Genomic DNA, 16266 nt, shown 5'->3' on the forward strand with positions numbered 1-16266 from the left:
ATTTAGCAGTTTTCATACTTTATTTTATATCATACGTCATGGTGCTTGTTCAAGTAATAAGAGATCTTTTATCAAATGCAGATTGTGCTAAGTGGGTGGGGCTTCACAGCAACAGTGCCACTTAGCCCCGCCCACAGCGTCACCATTAGCCACAACCCTCCATGACGTCATGGATACATAGGCCCCACCCCCTTGTTGACCATTTAAACAGGCTGGCCTAAAGGCCCCACCCCCTCTAGGGCGGCCCATACCAATGGGCATAGAGGGTGCGGGACCTATGTGACAATGACATAGGGGCGGGGCGAACGGTGGAGCTGTGAAGCCACACCCATTTAACACAATCTGCAGTTGATAAAATATCACTTTTTACTTGAACAAGCACCATGACGTATGACATAAAATAAGGTATGAAAACTGCTAAATTTACCCATTACACCTGTGTAGAGATGTCATAATGCAAAAAGAGGGTGACAGTGTCACTTTAAATAGCGTGCCAGTGTTTCCGCCATTCATTTATAAATTTGCCTAATAAAGAGGCATCTGTGTACCTAAAGCCATCCCTTTTTTTTTTTTTGGTTACCCAATAGGTGTCAGTCCTAGAATATATTTTTCTTTTACACAAAATACTTTACTATCAAATAGAATTTTTAGGCTAACCTGGTACCACACTACTTTCTGCTGCACCATCTAGTTATATATAGGTGGTATAATCCTTCTATCGTAAGTACAGTGAAACAAATTCTGTAACATTTTTCAAAATATAATAAATAATAATCGCACAATGGTAAAAACTGCTTTTATTTCAATGAATTCTTGAGTTTTGTTCCATTAATTGGCAGCAACGATCTGGTCCACCCAGCCCCGGAGCTCAGTGACGCGGGCATAGACAGCGGGGGTAGAGGTTGAGCATGTGCTGCTTCCCCAGGACACAATACCGATCAGCGTCCAGGCACCATCCCTGTCACACACCAGGGGTCCCCCAGAATCCCCCTATATTGGAAATAATATTAATACAATGATTGCTTTGGTCAGGATTCCATGTAACATGTTTGATCTATACCAATTACTTTACATGTATATTAAAGTGTCACTGTGGTTAAAATTTTTTATTTTTTGCAAAAATCAATAGTACAGGCGATTTTAAGAAACTTCGTAATCAGGTTTATTAGCCGAAAATTGCATTTTTATCATGAAAAAGCAGTTTGAAGCTCTCCCCCCTGTCTTCATGGTTTTCTATGGAGAGGGGAGAGGTGGAGGGAGATGAAGCACCAAAACAGGAGAACAAAGAGTTAATTTACAGCAACATCACTGGGCTATCTCCTCTGAATTCAGCACTGACCTCTCTGACCTCTGAATACCGGCTTTCATACAGCTCCCACTGTGTAATCCTTTGTTCTCTGTTCTCTGCCGTTGACTAATCTCCCTCCTCCCTCCTCCCCTCTCCATAGATTACAGAGGGCTCGAGTGATGTAAAAGAGTCGAGATTTCCTGAGAATGAACAATGAATGAGAGAGAGGAGAGGAGGGGGGGGATGGGGAATGGCTTTTTGAATAGAGATAATGACATATTTGCCTAATAAACCCAATTACAAAGTTTCTTAAAATCGCCTGGACTATTGATTCTGCAAAAAAAAAAAAAAAAAAACAACAGTGAGACTTTAAATAAAGTCATGGACACCATTCTGTTACTATGTCTATGCAACTCCTATGCACACAGTAGCTGTTGATGCTTGAGGCATAGATCCACATTGTTTCTGAATACGTAATTTCTCTCTGAGTTACCCCTACCTCCTCTCACGGTAGCTTTAAGCGGCACAATGGCCAGTGAACCTGCTGATATCCGCCAGCAGCTTTTTACCTTATGACTTCAGTGCTGTTCTCCCTTAAACTCATTTTGTCCGCATTGTGGAGCTTCGGACTAAATGTCGATATGCTAATGACAGGCTTAGCAGCATTATGGGCGTCGCTCGTCTGCCCGTTGTCAGTGACGTCCGAGATGCTTACAACAGTGCTGCCGCAGGATTCTTCGCACCAAGTCAGTCAGGGGACCAGGGAGAATCATGCATGCGCGTTAGGCAGCCTGTCTCTTGCACATGCGCGGTAACTAGAGGCCTTACTATGCATATATGAATAGTGGGCGGGCCAAAGGGGGTGCTGCGGGCAGACGGGTGATGCCCATAATGGTCCTAAGCCCGTCATTAGCATATTGACAATTAGTCTGAAACTCCACAAAGTGGACAGAAAGGATAGAAAGAAGAACACCACTGCAGTCATAAGGTAAAAAGCTGCCGGCAGATATCAGCAGGTTCACTGGCCAGAACCTGCTGATAGTACTGCTTTAAGGTCCCCATACATTTTATACTTTTGTTGGCCAACAAAATAATGTACATGGCGCCCTACGGACCGTCCAGATAGTGTCGGTAGAGATAGGGGTTGGGCATGCTGGAAAATCACTGCCAGACCCTTTGGTTCTCTGAGAGATAAGCAGCCACCAGAGTAATCTTCGATTAAAAGAAGCTGAGTCACAAAGGCTGTGTTATCAGTAGAGATGAAGCGGAAGGCACCCAAGGCCGCTGAGAAAATCACCTTCTTATTCTAACTGCAAAATGTGGACATTATTTAGTATTATTGCCTAAAAAAGCAGGGAATACCAACCATACAAGAAGATGAGCCGGCAGCTCCAGCACAGACCATGACGTCACTGATGTTACTCCCCCAGTAGGTCTTACATTGCTCATTGGACAACACGGGCAGGGCGGTCTGCTGCAGTTTGCTGGGGGTGTTCAATGCTGCTCAGAATAAAAAAAAAAAAAAAATAAATAAAAAAAAAAAATATATATATATATATATATATATATGAATAATAAATAGTAGATGGACGGCACTGTGCTGGCTTAAAGTCAAAAAACAGCTTAGAGCTGGTGGGTGCACGTCCCAATAAAAGTCGATCCCCGACTCCTCTGGATAACCAAAATGGACACGAGGACGGCACTCCAGTAGTGTATAGTGAAGATTTATTCACCCAATCACAAACAGCTGTTTGTGATTGGGTGAATAAATCTTCACTATACACTACTGGAATGCCGTCCTCGTGTCCATATATATATATATATATATATATATATATATATATATATATATATGTGAACAAGTTACATTTCGCTTTGTAAAATGCATCAAACTGGTTATCCGACTTTTTATTAAATAAATGGTCTATCCTCAGGACAGATCCATCTTTATCAGCTGTTTGAGGAGAACATGGTGGAGTTACAGTATATTGCCGTGTTACATTGTATTTGTGGGATTAAAACATAAAGACTGACATTTTTAAGGCTCTGGTCGGTTCCTGACATGGACAGAGGTGGCAGCAGAGAGGGATGTCTCACACTGAAAAGAATATACCACTTCCTGCAGGACATACAGCAGCTGATAAGTACTCGAATATTGGATTTTTTTTTTTAAATAGAAGTAGTTTGACTACACTTGATAGATTAGAGGTCAGCAAGAGGTATGTGTGTGTGTGAGGGGGCAATAAAAAGTTTTCTATGGGGCCTAACTATTTCTAGTTACACCCCTGTTGACATCAGTTGGCTTGAAATAAATTTTCTTTCTCCAGAGTACCTTTTTCAGTACATTAATATAAGCATCCATTTAAAGGGAATCTGTCAGCTGCATGTGACGTATAAAACCTCAGGAAGATAAACCACTGGCAAATGTGGTGTGAGGTAATGAGATGTGGTGTGAGGTAAGGAGGAATAGCTGTCAAGCAGTGTTAATAATAATCACTAATTCTAATCATGTGACCCCATTGTCTCACCAATCCATCTTGTCTTTCCCCATCCACTTGTAACACAGATGCGGCCATCGTCATATACTTCACCGGGGTTAGCTAAGCACACTGGGGATACAGCGGAGCCAAGAACAGCAGGAGTGGCCAGTTTTACCAGGGAAATGTCATTATTAATGGTGTTGGAATTCCACTCTGGGTGAGTAAAAACCTTTAAAAAGAGAGAACATGGGGGAGATTTGTCAAACATGGTGTAAAGTGAAACTGGCTCAGTTGCCCCTAGCAACCAATCAGATTCCACCTTTCATTCCTCATAGACTCTTTGGAAAATGAAAGGTGGAATCTGATTGGTTGCTAGGGGCAACTGAGCCAGTTTCACTTTACACCATGTTTGATAAAGTTCCCCCTAGTGTATAGGATTCTGATCAGCTTTGTACATACAGTATTATAAATTAGTATAATCAAATTGACAGAAAATGCAACCATTTGTTGGTCAGTGAGGTCTATCGGTGCCCATGGTTTCCATCATAAACAGAAAACCTTATTTAAATCCATAAGATAAATCCTGATTCTGAATCATCATGTCTATAACTCATAGAAACCAAAACATGTGAACTCACTTGTTCCACCGCCAGAGACTGGATGGCTTCAGCGTTTGAACTTCTGTCGTGTTCTCCGAGAACCACGCGGTCAGTCAGACTACAGGCGAGAACGATGTGTGAATAATCTGTCGGATTTGTATATTGTATGATCACATGTATTTGTGTCAGGCCCGGAGGGGTAACAGTGACCTCTAACGGCACCCAGCCCACTGTCCCTGGCTTGGTTCTACACCATTTGAACGTCACAGAACATTATTTTAGTCAGTATGATGTCAGAAGTTTTTTTGAGGACACCGTTATTTTTTTTTTAATTACTTCTCACATGGTTATTATATTATATTGTGACCACCGAGACAATTAAATATGAAAAGTATTTAAAATAAAAGCAGCCATTGGAATGGGCTAACCTAGGGACCTGGGCCCCACCCCCTCTAGGTTGGTCTATCCCCATGGCTGCAGAGGGGGCAGGGCCTAGATGCTGATGACGTCACCGATGGGTAGGGCATACAGTGTCGATGTGGGCGGAGATATGGGACACCACTGCCATTAAGCCCCGCTCCTATGGCACTGTCCACCAACAATAACATGCATTTCTGAGGGGAGAGACCACCAAGAAACCCTTTATACTGTAAGTTATGAAAAGTCCAGAATATAAATTAAGAATGGTGCTGAGAACTACTGATATGGAAAGAAGGTGGTGGTGGTGGGGGGGGGGGCAATATCACTTTAAGACCTGTGCGCTTATTACCTCTTATGAAAGATTGGGTCTAGTGGTACTTGTGACCTTAACCTTACCTAGTTACATGCATACATATGACAAAAAAAGACACTTGTTCATTAACATCAGCATTAAAGGGGTTATCCAGCCTTAGAAAAACATGGCCACAGCACGGCTCTTGTCTCCAATTCAGGTGCGGTTTGCAATTAAGCTCCATTCACTTCAATGGAACTGAGTTTCTAAACCTGCTCCCAAACTTGAGACAAGAGTGGTGCTGTCTTTGTAAGAAAGTGGCCATGTTTTTTTTAGAGCTGGATAATCCCTTTAACTAAGACTTCATCAATAAGAACTAATATACTTACCCAACGCTGCAGTGAGCTGCTGTTACCACCCAGTTACTATTGATCAGGGAACCACCACAATAATGCCATCCAGTTCTGTCCTATAACATATACAGTAAAGCAATGATTTACTATTTAGAATTTATGCTAAATGGGCATGGCAGTAGTTTCAGCCTGCCAGGTCATCATCAAGGTTTATCTCTTTAGGAGTTAAAGGGGTTATCCAGCGCTACAAAAACATGGCCACTTTCTCCCAGAGACATCACCACTTCGTCTCCAGCTTGGGCGGGGTTTTGCTTCTCAGTTCTATTGAAGTGAATGGAGCTTAATTGCAAACCGCACCTGAACTGGAGACAAGAGTCGTGTTGTCTCTGAAAGAAAGTGGCCAAGTTTTTGTTGCACTGGATAACCCCTTTAAGGGGGTTTTCCAATGATATACATTTTGGCACATATTGGTAAAGAAAGGTATTTTACCATCTTTCTGGACCATCTTTCATGCTTTCCTGGATGCAAATTGTCTGCAGTGTTGTATGGAATACATCCTGTAATAGACTTCTTTTTCCTGTACACAGAGCACTCTAGCCAGGAATTCAGCCAACTCTATCCCCCTCACACTATGTAGCAAGAGACATACCAGACTTTAGGACTCCCTAAGGCTGCATCCAATTTCTGCAGTCATTGGTAATTAAATGGCGAATGCTTGTACGTACCCGAACATGCTCAAGTTGCGCTTATGTCATATATATATATATATATATATATATATATATATATATATATATCTATATATATATCTATATTTATATATAGTCATTTTTTTCACAATAAACACAATTACTATTATTTGCATTAATGTGTTATTACCTGCAGAGACACTTGCCAGGGCCAAGATCCTGGGACTGCCTCCTCACCATTGACTATCCTAGCATAGCCAGTGACAACAGGGGAGATACTGGGGACGCCACAGCCTGGTAAGAACAAAGAATTGATATGATAACATGCTAAAGTATATTTGCTCAATATCGATTAAAAATTTGCAATTTGGAAATCTTTTAGTATCCTCCTTTTTTTTTTTTTTAACTAGACATGTAAAATACATCAGATTTGTAGAATTAGTAACCATAACTAATCATGATGCAAATATAATATCTGTCAGCAGCTGTACAGTCCAGGCATAAAAGCACATGTAACAGTGGAATTTACCATAGGTGGCACTGGCCAGAGCCAAGCAGGAGACAAGTGATAGGAAAACCATAGTGAGTACTGACTGTATTCATATGGGAATCTTATATAGTAAAGTACCCAAAGTGTAAGATATGGATTGACTTCATGATTGGTTCATGTGATGACCTTCAGTGTTCCAGCATGACCTTTATCTGTGGGCTCTTTCAGCCAATATTTGCTGGTTCCTATGCTGTTATCTAGAATTCCCTATTCCAAGGAAGCTTGCAGGGAACCTGTCAGGTGTTTGATGTTGGCAGTGATTTGGTTCCCTTTAGGCTTCAATGTTACGATGAGCTATGATTTACTCTGTTAGGGTATGTTCACACTGAGTAAAAGAGGCAGGAGAGCTCCGGCGTGGAATCCCCCCTGCCTCTGTGTTTCACAGTGTCTCTATGGGAGCGCTCACGCACCTCTGTTTGTGTGGCTCTCCGCTCAAAAAATTGACATGTCAATTTCTTGCGTGAAGAGCGGCAGGAAGGTGGGATTCCACCGCTTTTACTCAGTGTAAACATACAGTACCCTTAGCGTGGGTTCACACTGTGGAAAACAGGCGGAAATTCCAAGTGGAATCCCCGGGACACTGAGGCAGGTGGGATTCCTTGCGGAGTTCAACCCGGGGATTCCACTCGGAATTTCCGCCTGTTTTTTGTGTGAATGCACCCTTATCCTGCAGTATTTCAGTTCAAAGATATCACATAAATGGAGGGAAGAGTCAAGGAGGCTGGCCTTCTCCCAACTAATCCCTGCCCCTCTGGGATTGATTGATTGATAGTTCTTTTTGTGTATCCGGAAATATGTGTCAATCAAGCACAAAAGGGTTGAGAGAATCCATAAAAGACACAGCCTACTTGACTTGTGTGAACAAACACTGAGGAATCTCAATTGGTTTCTAGAATGGATGAACACATTCATGTTTTGTAACATAATCACCTAAAAAGGAGGGTATTCACACAATATTCTGGATCTTAACCCTTAACCATCCCCCAATTGCTTAGGTTATTCCCCCATTAGGTATGTATCATTAGATACACCTTTATTCTTAGGTAGGTAATTTTCCCAATTAGGGAGGTAATTCCCCCCATTAGGTAGGTATCTGAGTAGGTAGGTAAACATCCCCATTAGGTAGGTGCCACCAGTAAGTAGACAATTTCCCCCATAATGTAGGTGCTCTTCCACACTAAGTAAATCCCCACATTAGGCTGATCATTCCTCCCATTAAATAGGTGCCCCCAGTAGGTAGGTATGCTCCTCCATTAGAAAGGTTGCCCTTTATCAGCTAAAAAAAATAAGAATAAAACATTACCGTCTGTCTTCTTCCACATAGCTGATCAGCTCTTCTTCCACTCCTCCATCCTGGTACAGACCACACAATGAAATGATGCCCCTGTGTTAGTCTTGCACTGCACTACGTCTTGCAGGTATTTGTATGTGGCCTACAAGTGATGGGGCAAAGTAATACCGGTCTCATTTCTCCATCGCACAATTTTAACTGTATGTGCGATGCCCTGGCCCCTGGGGGCCACTTCCGCAGTGCTGATGTTATGAGCGGGCAATGACCGGGGCAGCTGCAGAGGTTATACTTGTCACGGTATAGGCCTGAGGGCGGCACAGCTGTAGGGCCAGTCTGTGGAATCTGCGGGTGATGATGGGCATGCGATTCTTCGCTGCACCTAGTCAGGGCGCCAGTTAGTAGACACCAATGCCAGGGTTCAGTAACAGCGGTTTTATTAAAGTTGAAGTAATTTGTAGTAACGAGTTTCTCCGGTTGCAACCGGGTATATAGCAGGCTTAGACAGTTAGTGCAGGAGTGATGCTGCATAGGCTGCGGAGATACGTGCCAAATGTTGGGAGTAGTAGTATGAGAAGAAACTAGCGTTGCTGGGTGGACGAACTTGGGAGTAATACTTGCTGTGGGTACTTGTAGAGATGAGAGAGATATCCGCACGACACCCAGATGAGAGAGAAGATGACTCCGGACATTTGTATAGGCAGGCAGCCGGTTACTGGAATGCAGCAGCAGAATCAGTCACTCTTCTTATGGTGAAAATGCTGCAGAGACACTTCTGTCCCCTTCTGAGGGAGAGGACAGAGCAACACAACCTCCTTGCTTGAAAGCAGGGGCTGAACTCTCTTGTCAGCAGGAAGTGGGAAGTCACATGGTTGCTCCTGGCCAGAGCTAGTCGGCCATTGGAGGAACCATGGTTACAGGGCACTGGCACGTGATCCGCAGCCTTGCATACCACTGTACAAGGTAATAATAATACACAGGAGTATATATATATATATATATATATATACCAAGATATACATGAGAATACACATAACCAGGGAATATCAGGGGGAAAACTAGCAGCAGTTGCAGTGTGCACAGTTACCAGAACCAGCATGGACTAAGTGATAGAAATGAGAACGATAGGAGTAGTAGTCCTTGCATTCTGGGACACTGCATATGCACATCCCAAAGATACACCAATGCATTACTGTACAGAACCAGGAAGACCAGCTGTTCGTGTATTGTGCCATAGTACAGTATGTGTATATATCGCCACACTCCCTGCTACTTACAGTACTGAGCTCACTTTATACTCATATGCAGGGCCGGCGTCAGCACAAAGCTTACCCGGGCCTCTAAAGGCCCAGAGAGGGAGAGGGGCCCGGGGTTCTAATGTTCAGCCTGCTCACTGTAGTACAGAGTGAATGGGCTAAGCATCAGAAGACACAGGAGACAGAGCAGGACCTGCACAGAGAGAGAAAAGGGTGAAGGACCTGATCACATGACCCGAAGGTCCTCAACCATTTAGTGGGGAGAGCAGCCAAAGAGGCGAAGACTGAGCTGTAAGTGCTGTGTGTCTGTGTTAGTCAGTATCTGTGTCAGTCTGTTAGTGTCAGGCTGTGTCAATAATGTGTGTTTGTGTATGTTAATGGTGTCTCAGAGTGCATAGTATGTGAATGATGGCGCATAGTGGATGGATGAGGGGCCCGCTAAGGCTCTGTCACCGAAGGCCCTCCAGAAACCTGAAGCCTGTCCTGCTCATATGGCTGGAAAACCTAATGATCACATTTTGCACCTTTGAAAATTTATCATCTGGGACAATCCCCCCTGTGGTCCTTCTACATTACCCCGACAATATGTTTTGTGAGCCACTCACCTCTCGCCAAGGCCACCTTACCAGTGGGTCTAATAAATTAACTTTGCATCCGAGTAGGCTCTCGAGTTTAGGTACACAGGTCATCCTCCCAGCAGATAACATCCAAAGCCTCAGTCTGCAAAACACTATTCAGAACCAGCTGAATGCTGTACTATTCTTTTCGACCTAAGGGCATAGTTGCACTAGGATATTCAATAAACATTATTAAATTTACAAAAGGAATGTAATACCCTAAGGGATAGAATGTAGAAAAAATATATTCAATAAGCACCTAAGCATCCTACCTAAGAGTAATATTACACAAAGCGATTTTTTGATGAGCAACGATTAACGATAAACAAACTCAAACGACCGCTATGGCAAACGACCTGAAATCGTTCATCCAATTACAGGGAACGATGATCGTAACTTTGCGTTCGTCCTGTCGTCACCACTGCATTCGCTGCTACAGTGAACCAAGGATTGACGCCTTATTACATGCAAACGATTTTCGAACGATCAAAAATATAAATAGGTCCAAATTCTATCACACGACCGACAATTTCTCATTGGTTGTTTAATCGTTGTCTGCTATTACACGAAACGATTATCGTTCAAATCTGAATGATTTACCGATTTTTCGAACGATAATCGTTCCGTGTAATACCACCCTAACACAGGCGTAGTACAGGACTCAAGACACAGCATACTTTAGACTCCCAGAGCAGGGCGCCCTGCACACCCATGGTATTATACTGTATGCATCCCTATTTTAGGGCCCTACTCCACCGGACGATTAGCGTTAAATCGTTCGAATCTAAACGATAATTATACGTTTGAATAGCAGTTTACTACTAATGACCGAACGAGAAATCGTTGATCGTTTAATTAAGAGCTGGACTTATTTTTATTGTTGCTCGTTCGCAAATCTTTCGCATTGAATAAGAAGTCGTTCGTAGTAGTGACGAACGCAATAGCGACAGCAAGACGACCCCAAGAACGATCATAAGTAACGATTATCTTTCCATGTAAATGGGCGAACGATTTCAGGTCTTTCGTAATAGCGGTCGTTTGGATCGTTTATCATTAACGATTATGCGAATGATAATCGTCTGGTGGAATAGGGCCCTTACTGTCAGTATCATGAACTGCAACAGTCCAGTCATGGTGTGTACAGTGTTGGCTTGCTGTCAGCTCCTTTAATAATAAAGAAAATGAACATATTCATTCTTCAGCGCCAATAGAGGAAGCGTGCGAACCTCTCATAAGCTGTCATTATGACAGAGAGGCTGGCGGCATTCTCCGAAGTGAAATTTCACCACTTTTGCTCTGTGTGCACGGAGCCAAAAGCTAAAAACCATATTTACCTTTCCAGCCTTGTCTGTGTTTACTGCTATAGGATTTCACGGACAGAAGGTTTTAGCACACAATGTACCAAAAAGTGGAGCAATGTGCTCAAAACGTTTTTATTAGAGATGAGCAAACCGGGTTCGAGTCCATCCGAACCCGAACGTTCGGCATTTGATTAGCTGGGGCTGCTGAACTTGGATAAAGCTCTAAGAGCCCTATTCCACAGTAACGATAATCGGCCGGATCGACCCCATTTGACCCGATTCGTCCGATTATCGTTCGTGGGCTGAGTGTGGCCTGTCAGCTGACCGGCCAATCTGAAGATAGAACGCGTGGGACCCGGGGATGAAGACAGCGCGGAGAAGAAGCCTGGACAGGTAATGTATGCTGCAAGGGCTACAAGGACATCGGTAACGATGTCCCTGCAGCCCTCGCTCAACGATCATCGGGCCGTGGAATAGGCCCAGTAAACGAGCAGCGATCTAGCAGATCGCTGCTCATTTACATCGTTGATCGGGCCCTCCTCGGCCCGTGGAATAGGACCCTAAGGTTGTCTGGAAAACATGGATACAGCCAATGATTATATCCATGTTTTCCACATAGCCTTAGGGCTTTATCCAAGTTCAGCAGCCCCCGCTAATCAAATGCCGAAAGTTCGGGTTCGGATGGACTCCAGCATGCTCGAGGTTCGCTCATCTCTAGTTTTTACTTCTTTATGGGAAACCCTACGGCAGTAGGCAGTTGGCAGCAAGGAAAGTCTGTATTTCATACAGGGTCTTCATTTCCCGTGTGTCGGGCCCTGGGAATCTACTGACAGTAATAAACTAGGGATATGTGAAGCACCTCTAGTTTACTGTTTCTATTGTGGTCTCCACAGCATCTTACACTAATAGCATGAAGACTACGCCAAAAAGTTACTCACACATAGTAATGTTAGTTCAGCACTAGAGATGAGCGAACCTCAAGCATGCTCGAGTCCATTTGAACCCGATCGTTCAACATTTGATTAGCGGTGGCTGCTGAATTTGGATAAAGCTCTAAGGTTGTCTGGAAAACATGGATACAGCCAATAACTATATCCATGTTTTCCACATAGCCTTAGGGCTTTATCCAACTTCAGCAGCCACCACTAATCAAATCCCGAAAGTTCGAGTTCGAACGGACTCGAGCATGCTCGAGGTTCGCTCATCTCTATTAAGCACCTCTGTACTATATACTATAATAACGCTCCATCCCCCTTATCCCCCAGCTGGAAGGCTCCTTCGCCCATAAGATGGCTTCTAATGGAGGGGCATATGGTGTACACTTTAAGCTGCCACCTCCATAGCGACATACTGCTTCCAGAAAACAGACGCAGGGGCAGTGGAGAAGCCAGAGCGACATGTATTAGTCACATACTCCTCCATCAGAAGCCATCATATGGATGCAGGAGCCATTCAGACGACAGCAGGGGATGGGACATAAGGGGGCAGAGCTATAATATATAGCATAGAGATGCTCACCTAATGTCATTATACAGTATGTTAATAGATGCAATATTTCCAGCAATGCTTTGTTTATTTAAAAACAGCTATAATGTGCCCAACCGCTTTATCGTAACAATTTAAAAGTGCAAATGATTCAAGACTTCTCTGCTGTAAGACTGCAAACCTTGACCCAGTTTACTTGGAAACAGCAGGTTCAAGTGAGCACAACATTGTGAGAATGGTTAGTAAGCTAGCAGGTGAAACTCAGGGACAAGGGTAAACACTGTCAAGGGTACATCAGTCACTGATGGAAAAACAATACAAAATATACTTATTGAAAACAATGTCCACCAGCTCAAAAAAAAATTTCCTACTCAAAAACATGGTGGAAACCAAATCCCAATATCACGACCCACACTACCCTCCGATTCCACTTCTAAGGGGATTCACCCTCGTCAGTCAAGAGACTACTGTTAGCCGGATCAGGCAGGAAAATGAAGGCGGGAAAGAGAGAGAGAAGGTGCCTCACCTGTGGGGAGAGGGTTCTGTACACTAGGGGCGCCAGGCCTGCCTCCAGTGCATCAACAGACCTCATTTGCTTATATGGATAACAGCAAAGTCCTGAGACCTGGGTGACCTATTGAAAAAAGGACCACATCGGCTCATTCAGTGCAGCTGTGCCTATTAGGTTGTATGTAAAGCTTATTATTGTAATTGATAAGTGGTACATTCACTTGGGGTTGTTTGGTCATACTGGATAATTATGCATACTGCTAGGGCTGCAGGGTACATAACAGACATGTGTACTGATCACATATTCATCATATAATGCATATACAGTATTAGGCTATGTTCACACTACGTAAGTTTCCGGACGTAGCGCGTTCCGTGAATAAGCGGCCGGATATTTACGTAGTTTGCATACAATGGAAAGTATACAATCTACGGCTGCACAGTTCACACTACGTAAGAACTTACGACAGGATCATACGCGGCGCCGTAAAAAATGAACCAGACCATTGTTTGAGGACGAAAATGCTGTAACTTACGCCCGTAGCGTAACATGCGGTCCCGTACGTAGTGGTGATTTCTTCATTTTTGGACTTTTCTTTGCCAATCCAAAAGGTTCTGTGGGGTGTCCGGGGCTAGGCGAAGATTTCCAAGTAAAAGACCGCTTTCAGATCGCTACGTAGGGCACTCCGGAAGCGTAAGTAGACTACGGGGGTAAGTTCGCGGACCATACGTAGCCGGCCGCAACTTACGTAAATCCCCGGCCGGAGATTAACACGTATATGTCCAGCTGCGAAAATATGCGGCCGGACATATACGTAGTGTGAACCCAGCCATAATCCAGTAGAAGTCCCAACACATCTAATTTTATCCAAGTATATATCTACGAGGTGATACTGATATCGATTATTACATCAAACTAAATCCAGATGAGCTGCCATGGTTTCTCCAGCTCCATCAGTTTCTATTCTGTTTTGTTACTGCCAGGGATGTAGCTAGGATATATAGGGCCCAATAGCAAAATACTCCTTTCTCCTCTCTCCGCGCCAGTCCGCTCGGAAGAATTGACATGTCTATTCTTCCACGCGGAGAGAGGAGGAGCTCAAGCCTCCCATAGATTGCCAGTATGACACAAAGGCTGGCGGGATTCCGCCGCGGAATTCCACCAGTTTTACTCTATGTTAACTGGCCCTTACCTGGAATCTGGTGTCCCAGGCAACTGCACTCTCCGCTCGGTAGTAGAAATGGCCCTGATCACAGCTGGAGCCAATATCTTTGTTATAGTTGAGATTCTTGGCTTTATAATAGGACCTGGATAGTAGCTCTAATTGTCATCTAGCCTGAGATCCAGTATTAGCAACAGAGGTGAAAGTGAAAAGCTGCGATCTACAGTTGCCTAAAATAGAGCACTTAGTAGCAAAGATGAAGCATTGATGATTTGCATAAAAATCGCTGCTTTTTACCGCAATTTTGCACAAATCAGAACAAAACTGCAGCCAGGAGACAATGCAGTAACATTAGAGAACATACTGAAGGACCTTATCATGTGACACAGGTCCTTTACAGGCTGCATTATGGAAGAAAAAGTGCCGCCATAGTTACATTGGGTTGGGGGTGGTGGTGGGCCCAAGCTTGGTGAACAGCCCGGGGCCCATGGTAAAGTTAATCCACCCCTGATAAATATAAGTTTACACACATATTTGGTATCAGCACCTGCTGCCCAAATGCATGTGGTCCACCATTACACTTCCCTTTTACCCAGGGTTGCCAACCTATTATTCAATTTCAGGACAACTTGATCAGAAATCATGGACAGACAATCATTTTCATGGACATACTGTATGCTCCACTTTTTAAAGTCACCATTCCATGTAACCTGATTACATGGAATTCTTATATGTTACATCCCTGCTGCTTCAGTGGGTGTGAGTGTGAGGTGACTGACTCAGGAGTGAGGTGACTTAGAGGTGTAGTAGTATATTTGTAGTATATATAAATGTAGTAGTATAATGGTGATTGAGATAGGTGTAGTAGTAAATGGGGGTGACTGACGCAGGTATTAGTAGTACACTGGTGATTGATACAGCAGTAGCACAGTAAGATGACCGATAGGAGTTTTAGTAAACTGACTAAAGTAGTAGCAACATGGGGTGATGGACATTGAAGAGTAGTGAAAAGGCCCTTTAGTCAGGAGATAAAGGTAGGAAATATAGTGGGACTATAGCAGTGGGAGCACAAAGTTCTTGCTTCTCAGCTCATCCTCCTCAGAAATTGAAGGTGCCTCTGTGCAATAAAATAAGATGCTACTGAATTGTGACCTCTGACCTGATGTGTACCATATAGAAGATTGTTGGCAGAATTTTATCGTAGTTGTCGCAATTATTCTGGGGCAGTCACTTTTGGCACACACATTGTGCTCACTTATTGTTGGATTAAAGAATAATAAATCGTAGATACTTCTCTTTTCCTGCCAGATGGCAGAGAAGGGAGCCCCATTTTTATAGTAAACAGTAGGATAAATGGGCTCACCTGGTAGATGCACCACCAAAGGGATTCTCAATGCATGCAACCATATAAAGAAGATGAAGAGGAAGGGTTGGCACATCCAACATAAAACTTTTTTTTTTTTTATTTAGAATCTATTAAAATCCATATAAAGAATGCCCAAACAAAATACACGGGCACGGTCAAATCTTGCACTTCTTTGCATTTTTGTATGGAAAATTTTTATATGGATTTTAATGGATTCTAAATAAAAAGAACATTTTCTCTTGGATGTGCCAACCCTTCCTCTTCATTTTCATCACCTCATTTTTGTAGACTAAGGGTAGGTTCACACAAACAAAATCTGCTGCGATTTTCTGTGGGTTTACATACTCTGATTTTTTATGTAAAGCTCCGCCCCACTTAACCCAGCGCTGCCCGGCTAATACGTTACCTGGCCACTCTCCTGTTTTCATCTCAGGTTCCTGGATCCATGGTGTCCTGCTCAGCCAATCAGTGTGCAGCCCCACCACAGTCACTGATTGGCTGAGCGGGATGTCAGGAAGGCTGGAGCCTGAGAAGTAAGCAAGAGCAGGAGTAAGCACAATGACTTGTTACAAAATGTAATTTTGTTGTAGTAACTTTATTGATGTCAAT

At 43.4% G+C, this 16266-nt stretch overlaps 1 protein-coding gene across 1 annotated transcript; it reads right to left on the reverse strand.

Annotated features, from left to right (window-relative positions):
• Window positions 1-779: 779 nt before the first annotated feature.
• LOC138787936 (chymotrypsin B-like) lies at window positions 780-6734 on the reverse strand. The gene is made up of 7 exons (XM_069965260.1): window positions 6651-6734; window positions 6312-6415; window positions 5469-5548; window positions 4407-4485; window positions 3817-3997; window positions 2655-2788; window positions 780-990 (listed from the first exon to the last, which is right to left on the reverse strand). The coding sequence occupies exons 1-7, from the start codon at window positions 6700-6702 to the stop codon at window positions 829-831; spliced, it is 792 nt and encodes a 263-aa protein (XP_069821361.1). The 5' UTR covers window positions 6703-6734; the 3' UTR covers window positions 780-828.
• Window positions 6735-16266: the final 9532 nt, after the last annotated feature.

The sequence above is a fragment of the Dendropsophus ebraccatus genome, chromosome 4 (genome assembly GCF_027789765.1).
Source record: "Dendropsophus ebraccatus isolate aDenEbr1 chromosome 4, aDenEbr1.pat, whole genome shotgun sequence".
NCBI lineage: Eukaryota > Metazoa > Chordata > Amphibia > Anura > Hylidae > Dendropsophus > Dendropsophus ebraccatus.